The 26648-nt window shown below is 45.8% G+C and overlaps 3 protein-coding genes across 5 annotated transcripts in view; all 3 read left to right on the forward strand.

Annotated features, from left to right (window-relative positions):
- The first annotated feature begins 1814 nt into the window (after positions 1–1814).
- f7l (coagulation factor VII, like) lies at positions 1815–8040 on the forward strand. Its single transcript, XM_079673252.1, has 8 exons — positions 1815–1970; positions 2409–2575; positions 2746–2770; positions 3077–3190; positions 5977–6117; positions 6504–6592; positions 6667–6787; positions 7187–8040. The coding sequence occupies exons 1-8, from the start codon at positions 1889–1891 to the stop codon at positions 7732–7734; spliced, it is 1287 nt and encodes a 428-aa protein (XP_079529378.1). The 5' UTR covers positions 1815–1888; the 3' UTR covers positions 7735–8040.
- Positions 8041–8274: 234 nt separating this feature from the next.
- On the forward strand, positions 8275–21749 carry LOC307034069 (coagulation factor VII-like). 3 transcript variants are annotated; one of them, XM_079672790.1, is made up of 9 exons: positions 8275–8391; positions 17447–17607; positions 17681–17705; positions 18927–19040; positions 19172–19318; positions 19491–19606; positions 19880–20000; positions 20395–20672; positions 20882–21749. In XM_079672790.1, exons 1-9 carry the CDS (start codon positions 8331–8333, stop codon positions 21419–21421), a joined length of 1563 nt encoding a protein of 520 aa, XP_079528916.1. In that variant the 5' UTR covers positions 8275–8330; the 3' UTR covers positions 21422–21749. The 3 variants fall into 3 exon arrangements, with proteins under 3 accessions (XP_079528916.1, XP_079528915.1, XP_079528914.1); XM_079672789.1 differs by having other exon boundaries at positions 8277–8391; positions 17426–17607; XM_079672788.1 differs by having other exon boundaries at positions 8310–8391; positions 17384–17607.
- Positions 21750–21997: 248 nt separating this feature from the next.
- Positions 21998–26648, forward strand: part of f10 (coagulation factor X) — a 21959-nt gene continuing 17308 nt past the window's right edge. Inside the window, exons 1-7 of the mRNA XM_079672786.1 lie at positions 21998–22136; positions 23343–23506; positions 23896–23920; positions 24136–24249; positions 24618–24755; positions 25249–25364; positions 25740–25863. Coding sequence (XP_079528912.1) covers positions 22085–22136; positions 23343–23506; positions 23896–23920; positions 24136–24249; positions 24618–24755; positions 25249–25364; positions 25740–25863 — 733 coding nt within the window. The 5' untranslated portion in view covers positions 21998–22084. The remainder of the gene's footprint in view (positions 22137–23342; positions 23507–23895; positions 23921–24135; positions 24250–24617; positions 24756–25248; positions 25365–25739; positions 25864–26648) is intronic.

Consider the following 26648-nt stretch of genomic DNA (forward strand, 5'->3'; position numbering starts at 1 on the left):
ATGTAAATATTTTAAACCAAATGCATTGTTAGATCAATTCATAGTATTCTAGGCATTGAGGACATCATGGGATATACAGTGGGGCAAAAAAGTATTTAGTCAGCCACCAACTGTGCAAGTTCTCCCACTTCAAAAGATGAGAGAGGCCTGTAATGTTCATCCTAGGTATACCTCCACTATGAGATCCAGAAAATCACATTGTCTGATTTTTAAAGACTTGATTTGCAAATGATGGAAAATAAGTATTTGGTCAAAAACAAAAGTTCATCTCAATACTTTGTTATAAACGCTTTCTGTAAGTCTTCACAAGGTTTTCACTGTTGCTGGTATTTTGACCCATTCCTCCATGCAGACCTCCTCTAGAGCAGTGATGTTTTGGGGCTGTCGCTAGGCAACACGGACTTTCAACTCCCTCCAAAGATTTTCTATGGGGTTGAGATCTGGAGACTGGCTAGGCCCCTCCAGGACCTTGAAATGCTTCTTACGAAGCCACTCCTTCGTTGCCCGGGCGGTGTGTTTGGGATCATCGTCATGCTGAAAGACCCAGCCACGTTTCATCTTCAATGCCCTTGCTGATGGAAGGAGGTTGTCACTCAAAATCTCACGATCCATGGCCCCATTCATTCTTTCCTTTACACGGATCAGTGGTCCTGGTCCCTTTGCAGAACAACAGCCCCAAAGCATGATGTCCCCCCCCCCCATGTTTCACAGAAGGTGTTCTTTGGATGCAACTCAGCATTCTTTCTCCTCCAAACACGTCTAGTTGAGTTTTTACCAAAAAGTTCTATTTTGGTTTCATCTGACCATATGACATTCTCCCAATCCTCTTCTGGATCATCTAAATGCTCTCTAGCAAACTTCAGACGGGCCTGGACATGTTCTGGCTTAAGCAGGGGGACACGTCTGGCACTGCAGGATCTGAGTCCCTGGCGGCGTAGTGTGTTACTGATGGTAGCCTTTGTTACTTTGGTCCCAGCTCTCTGCAGGTCATGGACTAGGTCCCCCCGTGTGGTTCAGGGATCTTTGCTCACCGTTCTTGTTTCTCATTCTGACCCCACGGGGTGAGATCTTGCGTGGAGCCCCCGATGGAGGGAGATTATCAGTGGTCTTGTATGTCTTCCATTTTCTAATAATTGCTCCCACAGTTGATTTCTTCACACCAAGCTGCTTACCTATTGCAGATTCAGTCTTCCCAGCCTGGTGCAGGTCTACCATTTAGTTTCTGGTGTCCTTTGACAGCTCTCTGGTCTTGGCCATAGTGGAGTTTGGAGTGTGACTGTTTGAGGTTGTGGACAGGTGTCTTTTATTCTGATAACGAGTTCAAACAGGTTCCATTAATAGAGTTAACAAGTGGAGGACAGAGGGGGCTCTGAAAGAAGAAGTTTCAGGTCTGTGAGAGACAGACATCTTGTTTGTTTGTTATTGACCAAATACTTATTTTACACCTTATTTACAAATAAATTCTTTAAAAATCAGACAATGTGATTTTCTGGATTTTTTTCTTCTCATTCTGTCTCTCATAGTTGAGGTATACCGAGGATCAACATTACAGGCCTCTCTCATCTTTTGAAGTGGGAGAACTTGCTCAATTGGTGGCTGACTAAATACTTTTTTGCCCCACTGTGCATCTGAACACTAAGGTGGTTATTTAGGGGATTTTATTTTGAAAATTAGAATTAGCTGTCTGTCTAAATATAATGTAATCTTCTTTTGTTTGAAAGACATGTTTAAAGTGTCCATTTATCCTTCTTTAAATAAAGTAAAATGAACGTGAAACATCAGGAGAAAAGCTGAATATAAAGAGTGGGGGTTTCAGAGTACTTCAGGACTCGTGTGCTCAGAGGCTCTCGGAGCGTTTCTGTTTTTCTGACCTTTGATCAGATCAAACATGGCGTCCGTCCGCTCAGACACCAGCCGACTCTTCTTCCTCCTCATCGTTGCTATCCCAGCATGCACTGGGCTCCCTGGAGGTCAGTCTTCTTCTTCTTCTTCTTCTTCTTGTAAATCCTCTCTCCTCTGCTGCTGCTGCTGCTTTGAGCTACGTTAGCATGTTAGCTCACGTAAACATCGAGCTGTTCGGAGTTCCTGTTGAAACAAAGGTCAGGTTTAATGTTCCAGCATTAGCACTATTGTTAGCTTAGCATAAGATATCTGAATTGTCGTCATATTAGAGTAAAAGCTAGCTAGACCCATCCGTGAAAAGGGCGCCCAAGCGGACAACAGATTCAAAAAGTAACGTCCGAACAAAACAGCTAAATATTACACAAATGTAAGAAAAAAATAAATAATGTCACAATTGACAAACAGGAACATAAGGCTCACGTACCAACTACCACAATAAAAGCATGTTATTGGTTTAGATCCTAACCCTTCAGTCCACCTCCTCTTCTTCTGTGTTTGTAATAAAGGCGGTGTGTTTGTTAGCCGCCCCGAGGCTAGCGTCTTCCTGCACCGTGCGCGGCGTGCTAACTATTTGTTCGAGGAGCTGCGGCGCAGCAACGTGGAGCGCGAGTGTTACGAAGAGAAATGTTCGTACGAAGAGGCGAAGGAAATCTACGCTCTGCCGCAACAGCTGGTGAGAACACGATGACTTCACATTTATCTCGTTAAGTTTCTGACGCTGACTTTACGATGTTTTTATCTCGTTAAGTTTCCGATGCTAACTTTACAATGTTTTTATGTCGCTAACTTTACGATCTTTTCATCTCGTTAACAGACGCTAACGATGTTTCTTTCTCTACGCAGGAAGCTTTCTGGAGGCGCTACACAGGTCGGGTAATAATGTACTTCGGGTCACTGTTACTCACTGAAGTCCTGTACTTCCTGTCCCTGAAACTATACTTCCTTTCCCTGAAGTCCTGTACTTCCTGTCCCTGAAGCCCTGTATTTCCTGTCCCTGAAGTCCTGTACTTCATGTCCCTGTACTTCCTGTCCCTGAAACTGTACTTCCTGCCCCTGTACTTCATGTCCCTGTACTTCCTGTCCCTGAAACTGTACTTCCTGTCCCTGTACTTCCTGTCCTTGTACTTCCTGTCCCTGAAACTGTACTTCCTGTCCCTGTACTTCCTGTCTGCAGCGGTGGATCACTGCCAGTCGTCGCCCTGTAAGAACGGCGCCTCCTGCACTCGTCACCTCGACTCCTACAGCTGCAAATGTCTGCCCAAGTTCCACGGTCACCACTGCGACAAAGGTATATCCGTACGATACGATAACGACAATACTTTAATAGTCAAATGAAGCCTGAAATGCTTCAGACTGACTGGAGCATAGAGGATGCTTCAGGCTGTCTGGAGCACAGAGGATGCTTCAGACTGTCTGGAGCATAGAGGATGCTTCAGTCTGTCTGGAGCATAGAGGATGCTTCAGACTGTCTGGAGCATAGAGGATGCTTCAGGCTGACTGGAGCACAGAGGATGCTTCAGGCTGGAGCACAGAGGATGCTTCAGACTGTCTGGAGCACAGAGGATGCTTCAGTCTGTCTGGAGCATAGAGGATGCTTCAGACTGTCTGGAGCATAGAGGATGCTTCAGGCTGACTGGAGCACAGAGGATGCTTCAGGCTGGAGCACAGAGGATGCTTCAGGCTGACTGGAGCACAGAGGATGCTTCAGGCTGGAGCACAGAGGATGCTTCAGGCTGGAGCACAGAGGATGCTTCAGACTGGAGCACAGAGGATGCTTCAGACTGTCTGGAGCAAAGAGGATGCTTCAGACTGTCTGGAGCACAGAGGATGCTTCAGACTGTCTGGAGCACAGAGGATGCTTCAGGCTGTCTGGAGCACAGAGGATGCTTCAGACTGTCTGGAGCACAGAGGATGCTTCAGGCTGTCTGGAGCACAGAGGATGCTTCAGGCTGTCTGGAGCACAGAGGATGCTTCAGACTGACTGGAGCATAGAGGATGCTTCAGGCTGGAGCACAGAGGATGCTTCAGGCTGTCTGGAGCACAGAGGATGCTTCAGACTGTCTGGAGCACAGAGGATGCTTCAGGCTGACTGGAGCACAGAGGATGCTTCAGGCTGTCTGGAGCACAGAGGATGCTTCAGGCTGGAGCACAGAGGATGCTTCAGACTGACTGGAGCAAAGAGGATGCTTCAGACTGTCTGGAGCACAGAGGATGCTTCAGACTGTCTGGAGCACAGAGGATGCTTCAGACTGACTGGAGCACAGAGGATGCTTCAAGCTGGAGCACAGAGGATGCTTCAGACTGTCTGGAGCACAGAGGATGCTTCAGACTGTCTGGAGCACAGAGGATGCTTCAGGCTGGCTGGAGCACAGAGGATGCTTCAAGCTGGAGCACAGAGGATGCTTCAGACTGTCTGGAGCACAGAGGATGCTTCAGTCTGTCTGGAGCACAGAGGATGCTTCAGACTGTCTGGAGCACAGAGGATGCTTCAGACTGACTGGAGCACAGAGGATGCTTCAGTCTGTCTGGAGCACAGAGGATGCTTCAGACTGTCTGGAGCACAGAGGATGCTTCAGTCTGACTGGAGCACAGAGGATGCTTCAGTCTGTCTGGAGCACAGAGGATGCTTCAGGCTGTCTGGAGCACAGAGGATGCTTCAGACTGTCTGGAGCAAAGAGGATTCTTCAGGCTGACTGGAGCACAGAGGATGCTTCAGTCTGTCTGGAGCACAGAGGATGCTTCAGGCTGTCTGGAGCAGAGAGGATGCTTCAGTCTGTCTGGAGCAGAGAGGATGCTTCAGTCTGTCTGGAGCAAAGAGGATTCTTCAGGCTGACTGGAGCACAGAGGATGCTTCAGGCTGTCTGGAGCACAGAGGATGCTTCAGGCTGGAGCACAGAGGATGCTTCAGGCTGTCTGGAGCACAGAGGATGCTTCAGGCTGTCTGGAGCACAGAGGATTCTTCAGGCTGTCTGGAGCACAGAGGATGCTTCAGTCTGTCTGGAGCACAGAGGATGCTTCAGTCTGTCTGGAGCATAGAGGATGCTTCAGACTGACTGGAGCACAGAGGATGCTTCAGGCAGTCTGGAGCATAGAGGATGCTTCAGACTGTCTGGAGCACAGAGGATGCTTCAGGCTGTCTGGAGCAGAGAGGATGCTTCAGGCTGGAGCACAGAGGATGCTTCAGGCTGTCTGGAGCACAGAGGATTCTTCAGGCTGTCTGGAGCACAGAGGATGCTTCAGACTGACTGGAGCACAGAGGATGCTTCAGGCTGTCTGGAGCACAGAGGATGCTTCAGTCTGTCTGGAGCATAGAGGATGCTTCAGACTGTCTGGAGCACAAAGGATGCTTCAGACTGACTGGAGCACAGAGGATGCTTCAGGCTGTCTGGAGCACAGAGGATGCTTCAGGCTGTCTGGAGCACAGAGGATGCTTCAGTCTGTCTGGAGCACAGAGGATGCTTCAGGCTGTCTGGGGCACAGAGGATGCTTCAGTCTGGCTGGAGCACAGAGGATGCTTCAGTCTGTCTGGAGCATAGAGGATGCTTCAGACTGTCTGGAGCACAAAGGATGCTTCAGACTGACTGGAGCACAGAGGATGCTTCAGGCTGTCTGGAGCACAGAGGATGCTTCAGTCTGTCTGGAGCACAGAGGATGCTTCAGTCTGTCTGGAGCATAGAGGATGCTTCAGACTGTCTGGAGCACAGAGGATGTTTCAGGCTGTCTGGAGCACAAAGGATGCTTCAGTCTGTCTGGAGCATAGAGGATGCTTCAGACTGTCTGGAGCACAGAGGATGTTTCAGGCTGTCTGGAGCACAGAGGATGCTTCAGGCTGTCTGGAGCACAGAGGATGCTTCAGACTGACTGGAGCATAGAGGATGCTTCAGGCAGACCTTAGTGATCTCCATTAGATGGTAGCAGTTCAGATTCTCTGTTAGAGCACGCTTTGGGTCCAGAGGATGCTGCTGGAGGCTCTCAGGTTATTATGGTCTGTGAGTCAGGAAGTCTCTGAGCAACAATCGATCTCCAGTGTTGGTATCATCTGAACGTCTTCCTGTTTCCTCTTTCTCTCCACAGTCCGTCAGACGTCCAATGGCTGCCGCTACAGGAACGGAGGCTGTGAACATTTCTGTAAAGAGTTTCCGGATCGATCCACGGTGTGTTTCTGCGCTCCGGGGTACCGACTGCATCCGGACAACAGCAGCTGCGAACCCCAAGGTCTGTTACTTCAGACTTCTGGAAGCAACAGCTCTTAGTTTAAAGACAGTCTCTAGTGGAGGTCTATCTTTGGCCGTTATCATCTTGGTCGTTTCCATCTTGGTTTTTATTTGTCAACTGCTTCTTTTTTTGGACCAAGATGTTGACGTCCAACAACCATCTTGGTCTTTGGCTAATTCAGACTTCTGGAGAGAAAAACGCTGTATATTTGTAAAGATAATACGTTCTCTAGTGGGGGTCCAGTTTAGGTAGTCACCATCTTGGTCTTTGGGTTCTGAAATCACCTTCGTTACTTAGATATCCTTAATTGAAACCCAGTGTTGATACAAACCCTGGGCAGGGATTAGTTTGTGTTTACATTAACGTGTCTTTGTGTCTCCGATCAGACGAGGTGGCCTGTGGACGACCTCAGTGGTTCTTCAGCCCCAGGGTGATCAACGGGAAGAACTGCCCCAAAGGACAGTGTCCCTGGCAGGTACGATTATATAATAACTTTCAGACTAAGACTGTGGTATCTCATGTCCCGAGTGTCTAACTGTCTCCTCTCAGGCGCTGCTGACGGAGCGTAACGTCTTCACCTGTGGAGCGATCGTCCTCTCTAACCGCTGGGTGTTAACGGCAGCTCACTGCGTCTGGAGGAAACAGGCCCACGTCTTCAACGTCACCGTCGGTAAGACCGGTTCTTAGTCCTCTACCTTTATTTACATATTCTATGTCTTTTCATTCTGTCGTATGCCGAATTCTGTCTTTGTGCCCGAATGAAAAGTGATCTGTACCAGTGGTGTTTCTGTAGTGGTGTGTTAGATCGATAGGAACCACAGGTAAACTAACGGTGTTGTTTCTCAGAGATCGATAGGAACCACAGGTAAACTAACGGTGTTGTTTCTCAGAGATCGATAGGAACCACAGGTAAACTAACGGTGTTGTTTCTCAGAGATCGATAGGAACCACAGGTAAACTAACGGTGTTGTTTCTCAGAGATCGATAGGAACCACAGGTAAACTAACGGTGTTGTTTCTCAGAGATCGATAGGAACCACAGGTAAACTAACGGTGTTGTTTCCGTGCAGGTGAGCATGACCTGAACGTGGAGGAGCGCACGGAGCAGCGGCGGCGCGTTGTGAAGGTCGTGATCCACCGCGCCTACAACAAGTCGAGCTCTGACAGTGACATTGCGCTGCTGAAGCTGCAGAGGCCCGTGAAGCTAGGACCCCATGTGGTGCCCGTCTGTCTGCCTGCCAGGAATTCGTCCTTCAGCCGGACTCTGGCCAGCGTCAGAGAGTCCACGGTGTCAGGATGGGGTCGAGTGGCTCAACGAGGTCCGGCAGCCGGAGTTCTTCAGCGTCTGGTTCTCCCGAGAGTCCCTCTGCAGGAGTGCCGTCTGCACAGCAATCTGACCATCACTAAGAACATGCTGTGTGCCGGGCTAAAGGCGGGCGGCAGCGACGCCTGCGAGGGCGACAGCGGCGGGCCCCTGGTCACCCGCTACAAGAAGACCTGGTTCCTGACGGGCGTGGTGAGCTGGGGGAAGGGGTGCGCCAACAGGAACCTGTACGGGGTCTACTCCAGGGTCAGCAACTTCCTGGGCTGGATCGAGAGCGTCATGGCCCACTACTGACAGAGAGGCTAACAGAAGCTAAAGCTAATGCTACACAGATTTAATATAGTATGTCCTAGTTCCAGAGGCTAAAGCTACATTAAAACAGAACGCCGTTATAAAAGGAGCTAATGCTACAGATTAAACACCTACTTATTCTAGATGCTACTCACATTGAATATAGTTTGTCCTTGTTCCAGAAGCTAGAGCTAATGCTATGAAAGTGCACTAACATTTAAGTTTGATGTTGATTTGTAACCCGAGACGCTGAGATGTGATAACGTTGATTATTCTTCATGTACAAAAATTAAACTGTTACTGATGCTGCTGATGTTTTTATTTATGTTCTTTCAAATATAAATATTATATAAATTAATATATTTATCATTCTTCATCATGCAGAGGAGTTAAATACTGTATTTAGAAATAAGAAAGAATATATTTGAAAGGTGATCAGCGGAACTGGTTTGATGTTCGTTATCTCGTGACGTATTGAAGGCAAACAGCAGCTTGTGTGGTCTTTGTCATTGGGACATGTGATCGATGGGGTTTGGGGGGGGGGGGGGTGGACTCTGGACCTCCATTAGCTCCACAGAGAGGCTCCTGTCTGATGAACCATGAAGCTCAGAGTCTTCCTCATCTTCGTCTTCAGCGTCTCCGGCTGCCGAGCGGCTTCAGGTGAGGACGACCTGTCAGACTCTGATTACAGGAAGTACTCCAGTGTTTATACTGTGCTGTAAAGGGGGGTTTAGCCTGTTAGCATGGGTAGCATCAAGGTACAGCTGGGAGGTAAAGCAGCGCGGTCACATGACTTCATGTCACATCCGCTAAGCTAAAGGCGGCTAACGCAACCTCTGTTTCTAAATCCACCAGTAGGTGATTTACTGAATTATTTACTGACGCAGTTACTGACGTAGTTACTGACATATTTACTGACGTAGTTACTGACGTAGTTACTGACGCAGTTACTGACGTAGTTACTGACATATTTACTGACGTAGTTACTGACGTAGTTACTGACGCAGTTACTGACATATTTACTGACGTAGTTACTGACGCAGTTAGTGACGTAGTTACTGATGCAGTTACTGTAGTATTTACTGACGTAGTTACTGACGCAGTTGCTGACATAGTTACTGACGTAGTTACTGACGCATTAACTGACGTATTTACTGACGCATTAACTGACGTAGTTACTGACGCAGTTACTGACGTAGTTACTGACGCAGTTACTGACGTAGTTACTGACATATTTACTGACGTAGTTACTGACGTAGTTACTGACATAGTTACTGACGTAGTTACTGACGTAGTTACTGACATAGCTACTGACGTAGTTACTGACGCGGTTACTGACGAAGTTACTGACGTAGTTACTGACGCAGTTACTGACGTATTTACTGACGCAGTTACTGGCGTAGTTACTGACGTATTTACTGACGCAGTTACTGACGTAGTTACTGACGCAGTTACTGACGTAGTTACTGGCGCAGTTACTGACGTAGTTACTGGCGTAGTTACTGACGTATTTACTGACGCAGTTACTGACGTATTTACTGACGTAGTTACTGACGTATTTACTGACGCAGTTACTGACGTAGTTACTGACGCAGTTACTGACTCAGTTACTGACGTAGTTACTGGCGTAGTTACTGACTCAGTTACTGGCGTAGTTACTGACGCATTTACTGACGCAGTTACTGACGTAGTTACTGACGTATTTACTGACGCAGTTACTGGCGTAGTTACTGACGTATTTACTGACTCAGTTACTGACGTAGTTACTGACGTATTTACTGACGTAGTTACTGGCGTAGTTACTGACGTATTTACTGACTCAGTTACTGACCTAGTTACTGACGTAGTTACTGACGTATTTACTGACGCAGTTACTGACATAGTTACTGACGTATTTACTGACGCAGTTACTGACTCAGTTACTGGCGTATTTACTGACTCAGTTACTGACGTAGTTACTGACTCAGTTACTGACGTAGTTACTGACGTAGTTACTGATGTAGTTACTGGCGTATTTACTGACTCAGTTACTGACTCAGTTACTGACGTATTTACTGACGCAGTTACTGACGTAGTTACTGACGCAGTTACTGATGTAGTTACTGGCGTATTTACTGACTCAGTTACTGACTCAGTTACTGGCGTATTTACTGACTCAGTTACTGACGTAGTTACTGACTCAGTTACTGACGTAGTTACTGACGTAGTTACTGATGTAGTTACTGACGTAGTTACTGACGCAGTTACTGATGTAGTTACTGGCGTATTTACTGACTCAGTTACTGACGTAGTTACTGACTCAGTTACTGACGTAGTTACTGACGTAGTTACTGATGTAGTTACTGGCGTATTTACTGACTCAGTTACTGACGTAGTTACTGACTCAGTTACTGACTCAGTTACTGACGTAGTTACTGACGCAGTTACTGACTCAGTTACTGACTCAGTTACTGGTGCAGTTACTGACGTAGTTACTGACGCAGTTACTGACTTAGTTAAAGAAGTATTTACTGACATAGTTACTGACGTAGTTACTGACGTAGTTACTGACGCAGTTACTGACGTATTTACTGGCGTAGTTACTGACGTATTTACTGACTCAGTTACTGACGTAGTTACTGACGCATTTACTGACGCAGTTACTGACATAGTTACTGACGCAGTTACTGACGTAGTTACTGACATATTTACTGACGTAGTTACTGACTTAGTTACTGACTCATTTACTGACGCAGTTACTGACGTAGTTACTGACGCAGTTACTGACGTATTTACTGACGTAGTTACTGACGAAGTTACTGACATAGTTACTGACGTAGTTACTGACATAGTTACTGAAGTAGTTACTGACGTAGTTACTGACATAGTTACTGACGTAGTTACTGACGCAGTTACTGATGTATTTACTGACGCAGTTACTGACGTAGTTACTGACGCAGTTACTGACGTATTTACTGACGTAGTTATTGACGTAGTTACTGACGCAGTTACTGGCGTATTTACTGACGCAGTTACTGACATATTTACTGACGCAGTTACTAACATATTTACTGACGTATTTACTGACATATTTACTGACGTATTTACTGACGCAGTTACTGACGTAGTTACTGGCATAGTTACTGGCATAGTTACTGACGTATTTACTGACATAGTTACTGACGTAGTTACTGGCATAGTTACTGGCATAGTTACTGACGTATTTACTGACGTAGTTACTGACGCAGTTACTGACGTAGTTACTGACGCAGTTACTGACGTATTTACTGACGTATTTACTGACGTAGTTATTGACGTAGTTACTGACAGTTACTGGCGTATTTACTGACGCAGTTACTGACATATTTACTGACGCAGTTACTGACTCAGCTACTGACGTAGTTACTGACTCAGTTACTGACTCAGTTACTGACTCAGTTACTGACGTAGTTACTGACGGAGTTACTGACGTAGTTACTGACGCAGTTACTGACGTAGTTACTGACATATTTACTGACTTAGTTACTGACTTAGTTACTGATGTATTTACTGACGTAGTTACTGACATAGTTACTGACGCAGTTACTGACATAGTTACTGGCGTATTTTCTGACGTAGTTACTGGCGTATTTACTGACTCAGTTACTGACGCAGTTACTGACGTATTTACTGACGCAGTTACTGACGTAGTTACTGACTCAGTTACTGACGTAGTTACTGGCGTAGTTACTGACTCAGTTACTGGCGCAGTTACTGACTCAGTTACTGACGTAGTTACTGACTTATTTACTGACGCAGTTACTGACTCAGTTACTGGCGCAGTTACTGACTCAGTTACTGACGTAGTTACTGACGTAGTTACTGACTTATTTACTGACGCAGTTACTGACGTGGTTACTGACGTATTTACTGACGTAGTTACTGGCGTATTTATTGACTCAGTTACTAACGTAGTTACTGGCGTATTTACTGACTTAGTTACTGGCGTATTTACCGACTCAGTTACTGACTCAGTTACTGGCGTATTTAATGACGCAGTTACTGACGTAGTTACTGACGTATTTACTGACGCAGTTACTGACGTATTTACTGACGCAGTTACTGATGTAGTTACTGACTCAGTTACTGACGTAGTTACTGGCGTAGTTACTGACTCAGTTACTGGCGTATTTACTGACGTAGTTACTGACGTATTTACTGATGTAGTTACTGACGTAGTTACTGATGTATTTACTGACTCAGTTACGGGCGTAGTTACTGACTCAGTTACTGGCGTATATACTGACGTATTTACTGACGCAGTTACTGACGTATTTACTGACGCAGTTACTGACGTATTTACTGACGCAGTTACTGACGTAGTTACTGATGTAGTTACTGACATATTTACTGACGCAGTTACTGACGTAGTTAAAGAAGTATTTACTGACATCGTTACTGACGTAGTTACTGACGCAGTTACTGACGTATTTACTGGCGTAGTTACTGACGTATTTACTGACTCAGTTACTGACTCAGTTACTGACGTAGTTACCGACGCAGTTACTGACGTATTTACTGACGCATTTACTGACGTAGTTACTGACGTATTTACTGACGTAGTTACTGACGTATTTACTGACGTAGTTACTGACTCAGTTACTGACGTATTTACTGACGCAGTTACTGACGTATTTACTGACGCATTTACTGACGTAGTTACTGACGCATTTACTGACATAGTTACTGACGTAGTTACTGGCGTAGTTACTGACACAGTTACTGACGCATTTACTGACGTAGTTACTGACGTATTTACTGACGTAGTTACTGACGCAGTTACATACGTATTTACTGACGTAGTTACTGACTCAGTTACTGACGCATTTACTGTGGCAGTTACTGACATAGTTACTGACACAGTTACTGACGTAGTTACTGACATATTTACTGACGTAGTTACTGATGTAGTTACTGACATATTTACTGACGCAGTTACTGACGTAGTTAAAGAAGTATTTACTGACATAGTTACTGACGTAGTTACTGACGCAGTTACTGACGTATTTACTGGCGTAGTTACTGACGTATTTACTGACTCAGTTACTGACGTAGTTACCGACGCAGTTACTGACGTATTTACTGACGCATTTACTGACGTAGTTACTGACGTATTTACTGACGTAGTTACTGACGTATTTACTGACGTAGTTACTGACGCATTTACTGACATAGTTACTGACGTAGTTACTGGCGTAGTTACTGACACAGTTACTGACGCATTTACTGACGTAGTTACTGACGTATTTACTGACGTAGTTACTGACGCAGTTACTGACGTATTTACTGACGTAGTTACTGACTCAGTTACTGACGCATTTACTGTGGCAGTTACTGACATAGTTACTGACACAGTTACTGACGTAGTTACTGACATATTTACTGACGTAGTTACTGACGTAGTTACTGACGCAGTTACTGACGTATTTACTGACGTAGTTACTGACGCATTTACTGACATAGTTACTGACGTAGTTACTGGCGTAGTTACTGACACAGTTACTGACGCATTTACTGACGTAGTTACTGACGTATTTACTGACGTAGTTACTGACGCAGTTACTGACGTATTTACTGACGTAGTTACTGACTCAGTTACTGACGCATTTACTGTGGCAGTTACTGACATAGTTACTGACACAGTTACTGACGTAGTTACTGACATATTTACTGACGTAGTTACTGACGTAGTTACTGACGCAGTTACTGACGTATTTACTGACGTAGTTACTGACGCAGTTACTGACATAGTTACTGACGTAGTTACTGAAATAGTTACTGACGTAGTTACTGACATAGTTACTGACGTAGTTACTGACGCAGTTACTGACGTATTTACTGACGCAGTTACTGACGTAGTTACTGACGCAGTTACTGACGTATTTACTGACGTAGTTATTGACGTAGTTACTGACGCAGTTACTGGCGTATTTACTGACGCAGTTACTGACATATTTACTGATGCAGTTACTGACGTAGTTACTGACATAGTTACTGACGTATTTACTGACGTAGTTACTGACGTAGTTACTGATGCAGTTACTGACGTAGTTACTGACATAGTTACTGACGTATTTACTGACGTAGTTACTGACGCAGTTACTGACGTAGTTACTGATGCAGTTACTGACGTATTTACTGACGTAGTTATTGACGTAGTTACTGACGCAGTTACTGGCGTATTTACTGACGCAGTTACTGACGCAGTTACTGACATATTTACTGACGCAGTTACTGACGCAGTTACTGACGTATTTACTGACGCAGTTACTGACATATTTACTGACGTAGTTACTGACGTAGTTACTGACATATTTACTGACGTAGTTACTGACGTAGAACCAAACGTTAGATCTCTTTAGCTTCAGACCTGATCAGGGTTTAAAGGACTCACAGAGATGTCTCATGTCTGCTCTCATAGAGATGTCTCATGTCTCCTCTGATAGAGATGTCTCATGTCTCCTCTGATAGAGAAGTCTCATGTCTCCTCTGATAGAGATGTCTCATGTCTCCTCTCATAGAGATGTCTCATGTCTCCTCTCATAGAGGTGTCTCATGTCTCCTCTGATAGAGATGTCTCATGTCTCCTCTCATAGAGATGTCTCATGTCTCCTCTCATAGAGATGTCTCATGTCTCCTCTCATAGAGATGTCTCATGTCTCCTCTGATAGAGATGTCTCATGTTTCCTCTGATAGAGATGTCTCATGTCTCCTCTGATAGAGATGTCTCATGTTTCCTCTCATAGAGATGTCTCATGTCTCCTCTGATAGAGATGTCTCATGTCTCCTCTGATAGAGATGTCTCATGTTTCCTCTCATAGAGATGTCTCATGTCTCCTCTCATAGAGATGTCTCATGTCTCCTCTGATAGAGATGTCTCATGTCTCCTCTCATAGAGATGTCTCATGTCTCCTCTGATAGAGATGTCTCATGTCTCCTCTCATAGAGATGTCTCATGTCTCTTCTGATAGAGATGTCTCATGTCTCCTCTGATAGAGATGTCTCATGTCTCCTCTCACAGAGATTTCTCATGTCTCCTCTGATAGAGATGTCTCATGTCTCCTCTGATAGAGATGTCTCATGTCTCCTCTGATAGAGATGTCTCATGTCTCCTCTGATAGAGATGTCTCATGTCTCCTCTGATAGAGATGTCTCATGTCTCCTCTGATAGAGATGTCTCATGTTTCCTCTCATAGAGATGTCTCATGTCTCCTCTCATAGAGATGTCTCATGTCTCCTCTGATAGAGATGTCTCATGTCTCCTCTCATAGAGATGTCTCATGTCTCCTCTCATAGAGATGTCTCATGTCTCCTCTGATAGAGATGTCTCATGTCTCCTCTGATAGAGATGTCTCATGTCTCCTCTGATAGAGATGTCTCATGTCTCCTCTCATAGAAATGTCTCATGTCTCCTCTCATAGAGATGTCTCATCTCTCCTCTCATAGAGATGTCTCATGTCTCCTCTCATAGAGCTGACTCATGTCTCCTCGGTTCTGACTCCTTTCTCCTCGGTGCTGACTCATGTCTCCTCGGTGCTGATTCATGTCTCCTCGGTGCTCACTCCTTTCTCCTCGGTGCTGACTCCTTTCTCCTCAGTGCTGACTCATGTCTCCTCGGTGCTGACTCCTTTCTCCTCAGTGCTGACTCATGTCTCCTCTGTGCTGACTCCTTTCTCCTCAGTGCTGACTCATGTCTCCTCGGTGCTGATTCATGTCTCCTCGGTGCTGACTCATGTCTCCTCGGTGCTGATTCATGTTTCCTCGGTGCTGACTCCTTTCTCCTCGGTGCTGACTCCTTTCTCCTCGGTGCTGACTCATGTCTCCTCGGTGCTGACTCCTTTCTCCCCGGTGCTGACTCATGTCTCCTCGGTGCTGACTCGTTTCTCCTCAGTGCTGACTCATGTCTCCTCGGTGCTGACTCCTTTCTCCTCAGTGCTGACTCACGTCTCCTCGGTGCTGACTCCTTTCTCCTCAGTGCTGACTCACGTCTCCTTGGTGCTGACTCCTTTCTCCTCAGTGCTGACTCATCTCTCCTCGGTGCTGACTCCTTTCTCCTCAGTGCTGACCCATGTCTCCTCGGTGCTGACTCCTTTCTCCTCAGTGCTGACTCATGTCTCCTCGGTGCTGACTCCTTTCTCCTCAGTGCTGACTCATGTCTCCTCGGTGCTGACTCATGTCTCCTCGGTGCTGACTCCTTTCTCCTCGGTGCTGACTCCTTTCTCCTCAGTGCTGACTCATGTCTCCTCGGTGCTGACTCCTTTCTCCTCAGTGCTGACTCATGTCTCCTCGGTGCTGACTCCTTTCTCCTCAGTGCTGACTCATGTCTCCTCGGTGCTGACTCCTTTCTCCTCAGTGCTGACTCATGTCTCCTCGGTGCTGACTCCTTTCTCCTCAGTGCTGACTCATGTCTCCTCGGTGCTGACTCCTTTCTCCTCAGTGCTGACTCATGTCTCCTCGGTGCTGACTCCTTTCTCCTCAGTGCTGACTCATGTCTCCTCGGTGTTGACTCCTTTCTCCTCGGTGCTGACTCCTTTCTCCTCAGTGCTGACTCATGTCTCCTCTGTGCTGACTCCTTTCTCCTCAGTGCTGACTCATGTCTCCTCGGTGCTGACTCCTTTCTCCTCGGTGCTGACTCCTTTCTCCTCAGTGCTGACTCATGTCTCCTCGGTGCTGACTCCTTTCTCCTCAGTGCTGACTTATGTCTCCTCGGTGCTGACTCCTTTCTCCTCAGTGCTGACTCATGTCTCCTCGGTGCTGACTCCTTTCTCCTCAGTGCTGACTCATGTCTCCTCGGTGCTGACTCCTTTCTCCTCAGTGCTGACTCATGTCTCCTCGGTGCTGACTCCTTTCTCTTCAGTGCTGACTCATGTCTCCTCGGTGCTGACTCCTTTCTCCTCGGTGCTGACTCATGTCTCCTCGGTGCTGACTCATGTCTCCTCGGTGCTGACTCCTTTCTCCTCGGTGCTGACTCCTTTCTCCTCGGTGCTGACTCATGTCTCCTCGGTGCTGACTCCTTTCTCCTCAGTGCTGACTCATGTCTCCTCGGTGCTGACTCCTTTCTCCTCAGTGCTGACTCATGTCTCCTCGGTGCTGACTCCTTTCTCCTCAGTGCTGACTCATGTCTCCTCGGTGCTGACTCCTTTCTCCTCAGTGCTGACTCATGTTTCCTCGGTGCTGACTCCTTTCTCCTCAGTGCTGACTCATGTCTCCTCGGTGCTGACTCCTTTCTCCTCAGTGCTGACTCATGTCTCCTCGGTGCTGACTCCTTTCTCCTCAGTGCTGACTCATGTCTCCTCGGTGCTGACTCCTTTCTCCTCGGTGCTGACTCATGTCTCCTCGGTGCTGACTCATGTCTCCTCGGTGCTGACTCCTTTCTCCTCGGTGCTGACTCCTTTCTCCTCAGTGCTGACTCATGTCTCCTCGGTGCTGACTCCTTTCTCCTCAGTGCTGACTCATGTCTCCTCGGTGCTGACTCCTTTCTCCTCAGTGCTGACTCATGTCTCCTCGGTGCTGACTCATGTCTCCTCGGTGCTGACTCCTTTCTCCTCAGTGCTGACTCATGTCTCCTCGGTGCTGACTCATGTCTCCTCGGTGCTGACTCCTTTCTCCTCGGTGCTGACTCCTTTCTCCTCAGTGCTGACTCATGTCTCCTCGGTGCTGACTCCTTTCTCCTCAGTGCTGACTCATGTCTCCTCAGTGCTCCTGGACCCAGCCCCCGCCCACAGTGTGCTGCGGGTCAGGAGGTATAACTCCGGCTGGCTGGAGGAGCTGCAGATGGGCGATCTGAAGAGAGAGTGTCTGGAGGAGCAGTGCTCCTACGAGGAGGCGAGGGAGGTGTTCGAACACACCGAGGCCACGGTCAGAACGCACTCAGATCACATCGCTTCACATTTAGTGATCAACATTAACTCTGCTCCTCTCTGTGTCTCAGGACGAGTTCTGGAGGACGTATACCCGTAAGAAAACACCTGTTATTTAATGTGTTTTACCTGTGTGTGTGTTACCTGTGTGTTACCTGTGTGTGTGTTACCTGTGTGTGTGTGTGTGTGTGTTACCTGTGTGTTACCTGTGTGTTACCTGTGTGTGTGTGTGTGTGTGTTACCTGTGTGTTACCTGTGTGTGTGTTACCTGTGTGTTACCTGTGTGTGTGTTACCTGTGTGTGTGTGTGTGTGTGTGTGTGTGTTACCTGTGTGTTACCTGTGTGTGTGTTACCTGTGTGTGTGTTACCTGTGTGTGTGTGTGTGTGTTACCTGTGTGTTACCTGTGTGTGTGTTACCTGTGTGTGTGTGTGTGTGTGTGTTACCTGTGTGTTACCTGTGTGTGTGTTACCTGTGTGTGTGTTACCTGTGTGTGTGTGTGTGTGTGTGTGTGTGTGTGTGTGTTACCTGTGTGTTACCTGTGTGTGTGTGTGTGTGTGTGTGTGTGTTACCTGTGTGTTACCTGTGTGTGTGTTACCTGTGTGTGTGTTACCTGTGTGTGTGTGTGTGTGTTACCTGTGTGTTACCTGTGTGTGTGTTACCTGTGTGTGTGTGTGTGTGTGTGTTACCTGTGTGTTACCTGTGTGTGTGTTACCTGTGTGTGTGTTACCTGTGTGTGTGTGTGTGTGTGTGTGTGTGTGTTACCTGTGTGTTACCTGTGTGTTACCTGTGTGTGTGTGTGTGTGTGTGTGTGTGTGTGTGTGTGTGTGTGTGTGTTACCTGCGTGTTACCTGTGTGTTAAATGTTATTTCATGTTGTGTTACTTGTGTGTTACCTGTGTGTTACCTGTTGTGTTACCTGTGTGTGTTACTGTGTGTGTTACCTGTGTGTTACCTGTGTGTTACCTGTTGTGTTACCTGTGTGTGTTACCTGTGTGTTACCTGTTGTGTTAACTGTGTGTGTTACCTGTGTGTTACCTGTGTGTTACCTGTTGTGTTACCTGTGTGTGTTACCTGTGTGTTACCTGTTGTGTTACCTGTGTGTGTTACCTGTGTGTTACCTGTGTGTTACCTGTGTGTGTTACCTGTGTGTGTTACCTGTGTGTTACCTGTGTGTTACCTGTTGTGTTACCTGTGTGTGTTACCTGTGTGTTACCTGTGTGTTACCTGTGTGTTACCTGTTGTGTTACCTGTGTGTGTTACCTGTGTGTTACCTGTGTGTTACCTGTTGTGTTAACTGTGTGTGTTACCTATGTGTAGTAGCGGAGGTGTGTGTTTCTGGCCCGTGTCTGAACGGAGGCAGCTGCTCTCCTCAGGGTTCCTCCTTCACCTGCTTCTGCCTCCCAAACTTCAGCGGACTCACCTGTGAGCTGGGTGAGAAACACACGATTAAAAACACAATAAGATGTGCAGCTACGGGATGAAATGTGAAAGTTTAAGCAGATTTGTTTGTATTTGTTTGGGGCTGAAACTGAAATATGAAACTGTTCTTACCTGTGTTGCAGAGCGGAGTTCGGTGCTGGACACCTGTCTGCTGCAGAACGGAGGCTGTGAGCATTTCTGTGATGAAGATGAGGAAGGACGAAGACTGAAGTGCTCCTGTGCTGATGGATACTTCCTGCATGACGACGGGCGGAACTGCATCGCTAAAGGTAGACGTTTAACATCAACATTTTAAAATGTAAGCAGAGGCCCCAGTGTAGATCCCTGCGGGACGCCATATTTACCTCTACAGTTTTAATGCAAAATGTGATGTTTTTTTAAAGATCAGAATAATATCAGCTATTTTATGAAACAAATCAACGTGTTTTCTGGACGTCTCAGAGGCCATAGCGTGCGGCATGGTTCCGGTTCTGCTCGGGGGAAACAAGGCGGAGCAGGATCCCCGGGCTCGGATCGTCGGGGGGGAAGACTGTCCGAAAGGGGAATGCCCCTGGCAGGTAGGTTGCCTTAAAGGGACAGTACACCATTTACTGCTAACCCTGTAATCTGTCTTTCTCTGAGCAGGGGGGATCCCAGAGTTACACAACTGGACTTTAACCCTGTAACCTGTCAGAACCAGAATCTGTTGGAGACCCTCAAGGTCACCTGATAACACACAGGTCAAACTGAGTCAAGAGAAACAGAATCAGGGAATTAGATCCATGTTTTCTGTCCTGATAGAAGCTCTGAGTGTTCATCGTTAATCAGATACTGTTCCTGTTGTTCCTCAGGTTCTGCTGGTGTACAAAGGGAAAGGGTTCTGTGGAGGAGTGATCTTTAAACCCTTCTGGATCCTCACAGCCTCTCACTGCATAGAGGACACCGAGGTCCAGTTCCTCAAAGTGGTCGCAGGTACGAACTACTGACCCTAACCCTAAAAAGTGGTTGATACCAACACCTGAGAAATCTACAGTTCTAGAAAACAGAACCAGTTCTTGCTTTGTGTTTCCTCCGACAGCATTACTAGTTTGTCAAGTGAGGTCAGAAAGGCTATATTATTGTTTACAGCAGTTCTCAACTACTGGGCAACTCAAGAAAAGGTGTTGTTTCCCCTCTATGTCGAGTCAACTGCAGTGTACCCTGTGGTATTGAATATCTGTGTTAGTGTGTGTTATTGTTTCTGCATCCGCTTTATGTGTTGAATTCCTGAAATTAGCTATGGCAGTTAAATAGTTTCCACTGCACTCGCAGGTTATGTTACTGCTTACAAACGAGAATTAAAACGTGTTCCTCTCGTTGTTTTCAGGCGAGCACAACACGGCGGTGTCGGAGGGCACGGAGCAGCTGATCTCGGTGTCTCAGATCTTGATGCACGAGGGCTACGTGAAGCGCACGGCGGATAACGACATTGCGCTGTTAAAGCTATCGTCGCCCGTGATCTTCTCTGCGTTCGCCGTGCCCGCCTGCCTGCCCACGCGTTCGCTGGCAGAGCGCGAGCTGTGGGCCGTGAGCGAGCACACGGTGAGCGGCTGGGGGCGGCGCGCGGAGAACGGGCCGACCTCTAACGTCCTGCGGCGCCTGAAGGTGGCTATTACTATTATTATTATTATTATTATTTTGTAATTCTTTGTAGAGAGGGGGCGGGTAATATAAGAGTATTTTCTTCTCCCTGCTCCTTTTCAGGTATGGTGTTAAACACTATAAACTAAATAGAGACATGTTTTGTAAATAATTGATATATATTAAGTTGTGCATACCATGAAGGAAACAAATCAATCTGTTCCTCACTTCAGGTGCCGAGGATCCGGACGCAGCAGTGCGAGGAGCAGAGCGGCGTGAAGCTAACGGCTAACATGTTCTGCGCCGGCTACATCGAGGGTCGTCAGGACTCGTGTAAAGGAGACAGCGGCGGCCCATTGGTCACTCAGTACCACCGGACCACCTTCCTATTGGGCATCGTGAGCTGGGGGCGGGGCTGTGCTCGGCCCGGGAACTACGGCATCTACACCCGCGTGTCCAACTTCCTGCCCTGGATACACAACCACACCAGGGCCCCGAACGCACCGCAAGAGAACCAGAACATGACCCTAAACGCACCGCCGGGGAACCAGAATGTGACCCTGAACGCAACGCAGGGGAACCACAGCGTGACCCTGAACGTACCGCCGGGGAACCACAGCATGACCCTGAACGTACCGCCGGGGAACCACAGCATGACCCTGAACGTACCGCCGGGGAACCACAGCATGACCCTGAACGTACCGCCGGGGAACCACAGCGTGACCCTGAACGTACCGCCGGGGAACCACAGCATGACCCTGAACGCACCGTAATAATAATCCATCTTTAGAGTAAAAATACAAAAAGACAAATTAAAATATTCAGGGTTTCTCTGTTCCTTTCAAATGAAAGAACATTAGACTTAGTTCATTATATCTCTGTTTGATGATGTGTAGAAACTGAGCCTTCTGTAGGAGCTGAAGTATACACAGGTAGAAATTAATATGTCACTAAGAACTTTCAGATTTTTGTACAAATGTCCGTCTGAAATAAAGCACATTTTGTCTAAAAACTGTAGGATCTTTGCAGAAAGTTATCTGATAATAAACGGAGTATATAAAGCTCAGATTCATGAGTAAATAAACACGTGCTCCTCCTCCATCTGCATTATTTACTTATTGTGTAATCGGGCCTCTCTGTTAGTTCATGATTCCTGTAGAAAATATGCACTTTTACTGCAGAAAATACTCTATAGTTTGTGTACTTATACGTGTAGTGCTGCTGCTGATACGTGTACCACATGGAGCTGGAATAAATCCTAAATAAATACATGAGTTTAAATAATAATAATAATAATACATTACATGTAGCATTTATAGAAATCAGACTTCATCAGAGTTTTCAGCAGATAGCAAAGGGTCAAAGGTCAGGTGGAGGTGTGTTCACTGACCTGGTGGAGATAAAAGCCCTTTAGAGGAGACAGTGAACACATCACGATGTTTGAGAGGAGCGTCTGCTTTCTGCTGATCGGCCTCTCTCAGGCTGCAGGTAAACAGGAAACACACCGTAGCATGTTAGCATGTTAGCATGACAGGCAGGTACATACAGAGGGGAGGTTAGCATGTTAGCATGGTGTTAGCATGACAGACAGTAACACATAGATGTGGTGTTAGCATGTTAGCATGTTAGCATGACAGGCAGGTACATACAGAGGGGAGGTTAGCATGTTAGCATGGTGTTAGCATGACAGACAGTAACACATAGATGTGGTGTTAGCATGTTAGCATTTTAGCTTTTTGTCAACGTAAAAAACAACTGGCCTTTTTTCAGTTGTTTTGGTAGTTCTGCGTCTCTTAGTATTTTAACAGACGTCTATTTGCTAGTTTTATGTTTCTATATTACATGTTCATCTCTTTCACGTTTGTTTTTGGTATGTTTTTAAGAATCTCTGGTTGTTTTAACTTTTGTTGCTTCTTTATGTAGTTTTCTTTTTTTTTGTAGTTTTCTGTTTTTTCGTAGTTTTCTGTTTTTTTGTAGTCTTCAGTTTTTTTTGTTAGCTTTAAGGATGTCTCTATTTTAACATCCTTTTTTTATCCTATTTTGAACGTTTCGAGTCTCTTTCCGGTGGTGTCGCCTCTCTCAGTGAACTACTTGTGCATATTAGTGACTTCCCAACAGAAGATATTAGCCGTAACTTTCATCAGAGGCTCAGAGGAGCGTTCATTAATCTTCTATGATGCTAACCTGATGCTAACCTGATGCTAACCTGATGCTAACCTGATGCTAACCTGATGCTAACCTGATGCTAACCTGATGCTAAACAGCTATTTCCAGGTGTTTCCAGTAGTTAATAATAATATAATGTTCTGTAGTGTTTGTTGAGAGGCAGCAGGTCCTGACAGGATGTAATAATAATATGTTTAATAGTGTTTTTGGAGAGGCAGCAGGTCCTGACAGGATGTAATAATAATATGTTTAATAGTGTTTTTGGAAAGCCAGCAGGTCCCGACAGGATGTCATAATAATATGTTTAGTGTTTTTGGAGAGGCAGCAGGTCCTGACAGGATGTAATAATAATATGTTTAATAGTGTTTTTGGAGAGGCAGCAGGTCCTGACAGGATGTAATAATAATATGTTTAATAGTGTTTTTGGAGAGGCAGCAGGTCCTGACAGGATGTAATAATAATATGTTTAATAGTGTTTTTGGAGAGGCAGCAGGTCCTGACAGGATGTAATAATAATATGTTTAATAGTGTTTTTGGAGAGGCAGCAGGCAAACGTCGTGCTTCAAAGATGGCGTCGAGCCAACAGCGGCTTCCTAGAGGAGCTGAAACAGGGAAACCTGGAGCGAGAGTGCATCGAGGAAATCTGTTCCTACGAAGAGGCGAGGGAGGTGTTCGAGGACGAGGACAGGACGGTGAGACGCTCACTAGATATATGGGGTTTGACCAACTCTCTGTATTATCGTACTCTAGGAAATTTTTATTTGATATATTCCTACCAAGTTAATCCAAATGATAGCCAACGACCAACGGTTACACAGAAGTAGTTCATTTGCCGTAATGAAGTTGTTCTTTGTTAAACAGAGAAATATTGGTTTGCCTCAGACACATGTTTGTTGTAATTATTTTGCTACGCTAACCTACGCTTTGATTCTGGTTATTTACTATATACTCTTCTTGGTAGTTTTGAGTCTAATTTTGTAGTTTTGTGTGTGTTCTTTGTAGTTCTTTGGTATGAAAACAGATGGAAAAAGTCTTTATTATGTTCAGTAAAGTTTAATAAACTATGTTTTTATCGTTGCAGAAACAATTCTGGCTGACGTACGAACGTGAGTATTTCTCTATCCCGTCCTTCAGGTGGTTTGTACTTCTTGAACCAGCAGAATAAATCATCAGCACATTGATCTATTCAGGTATTTATTGATCACTTCTAAGAGCAGATTAAGACTTATTGATCCTCTGGAGGGATCAGAGTCTGTTCGTCCACCTCCTCTCAGAGTTACCCGATCATAACCATATTTATTGCGATGTTTTCTGTCCGCAGGTCGCGACCCCTGCCTGGTGAACCCGTGTCGTAACAACGGGACGTGCGTCTACATGGAAACTTCGTACAAATGTTACTGCAGCGAGGGCTTCGAGGGACAGTACTGCCAGACGGGTAAACTTACAAATAAACATGAAGTCACAAAACTGCAATTAATAAATACGAGATAAATCGTGAAGACTAACGACGTTACGTTTGTTTCGTAAAGTTCTTGTTAAGTGGGTTTAGCTATATCTACTCATCTTTATATATTGTTATTTTGTTCGTAGTATAAGTACACATAATGTGCCAGACAGGTAAACTCACAAACCTGCAATTAATTAATATGAGATGAATCATGACGACTAAAGCTACCGACTTTGTTTCGTAAAGTTCTCCTAAAGTTCTCGTAAAGAACACGTTTGATGTGTTTAGCTACCTACCCGTCTTTATATATTGTTATTTTATTGGTAGTATACATTAATGTGTATTTCCCCCCGCAGTGATAGAAGACGCGCTGAAGTGTCTCTATCAGAACGGACACTGCGAACAGTTCTGCGACGGATCGGCTGAACATCGTACGTGTTTCTGCGCCGACGGATACAAGCTGGGGGAAGACGGGCGGAGCTGCGCCGCTCAGGGTGAGAGAAATACTAAAATACCACTTATTTAGAGATACGTATATATTTACTGTGAATGTTACACCTACCTTAGTGTAGCATTTCTGAAGGTGCAGTAACGTCCGTCAACAGCAGGGGGCAGCGGAGTCTGGATTGATAGAAATAGAAGTTACGATGAGAAATTAAAAGTACTTCCTGTTGTTAAATAACAAATAATTGATCTGGGACCGGGTAAAATTATAAAAGTATTATTAATTGAGGAATAAATAATTAAATACATATACAAAAGTGCAATTATTTAAAAAGAATAATCAATATGGTTAGTATAAAGTAAATACATGATAAATAAGTACAATTATGAAATATAACTATTACTATTCATTATAAATAAAAAAACAATTAGTTGAAATATTTATGTTGTGATTATTGGATATAAAATGTACGTTTTGGTATTCAACATGTTCTCAAATAATTCCAACTTTTCTGACCGATATCTTCTGTGTTTCTGTTCCAGTCGAGTTCCCCTGTGGTCAGGTTCCTCCGAAGGAACTGGTCCAAGATCAGAGTTCAGTGGGTCACACCCGGCTGGTGGGGGGGAGACAGTGCCCCCCCGGAGACTGTCCCTGGCAGGTAAACAGAGACCAGCGCCCCCTACAGGCTGAACGCTTCATATATATATACAGCTGTTAATCCTGAATGTCCTCTTCCAACGTGAGAGTAACATAGAGTTCAGAGAGCCTGCTCACTAGCAGGCTTTGAGACAAAGTCAGAAGTTTTGATTTTTAGAAAAACTCAGAATTTTGAGAATTTTAGAAAAACTCAGAATGATATGATAGCTATGTGTTTAACATGATGATTCAGCCTCTATGGAGATAGACATATGACAAGCATGATTTAGGAACTAGCTGATGCTCTGTATGTGATGACTACTTCCATTCTGGAGAGGATCACAGATACATGGATCCTGCCGTCTGTCAGAAACTGAAGAGCTTTATCTCTCCTCAGGTTCTGGTCCAGTTGAACGGAGGGGGTCACTGTGGAGGAGTTCTGGTGAACAGCCAATGGGTGGTCACCGCGGCACACTGTATCCATGGCAACAACAGCGAACAGAACCTCACTGTGGTGGCAGGTAACCAGTCAGCGCTTTGTGTTACTGTCATTCTATATCTCTATATGTTGTTAATGCTGTTTTAAATGTTGTTGTTTGTAAATAATAATAATAATAATAATAATAATACATGACACTTAAATAGCGCTTTTGACAGAGTAACACAAAAACGAAAGAATATATATAAATCTTGTATAAACATGAGTTGATTCTCCGTAACCAGGTGAACACTATGGCCGTATGGCCGTATCTCATTTCTCTTCCTCGACTCCTCGACTCCTCGGTCCTCCGGTATTGACCCGGAAATGAATTTCAGCACGCCATGTTGAAGGATATCTCATTTCTCTAAATGCACTTCGAGGACCGAGGATCGAGCATCGAGGAGGCTCTCTGGAGGAGCTCTAACTGAGGAGAGAGGAGAGGAGAGAGGAGAGAGGAGAGAGGAAGCTCTCTGGAGGAGCTCTAACTGAGGAGAGAGGAGAGAGGAGAGAGGAGAGAGGAGAGAGGAAGCTCTCTGGAGGAGCTCTAACTGAGGAGAGAGGAGAGAGGAGAGAGGAGAGAGGAGAGAGGAAGCTCTCTGGAGGAGCTCTAACTGAGGAGAGAGGAGAGAGGAGAGAGGAGAGAGGAGAGAGGAAGCTCTCTGGAGGAGCTCTAACCGAGGAGAGAGGAGAGAGGAGAGAGGAGAGAGGAGGCTCTCTGGAGGAGCTCTAACTGAGGAGAGAGGAGAGAGGAGAGAGGAGAGAGGAGAGAGGAGGCTCTCTGGAGGAGCTCTAACCGAGGAGAGAGGAGAAGAGAGAGGAGGCTCT

Source organism: Notothenia rossii (assembly GCF_949606895.1).
Source record: "Notothenia rossii genome assembly, chromosome: 3".
NCBI classification, from domain to species: Eukaryota; Metazoa; Chordata; class Actinopteri; order Perciformes; family Nototheniidae; genus Notothenia; species Notothenia rossii.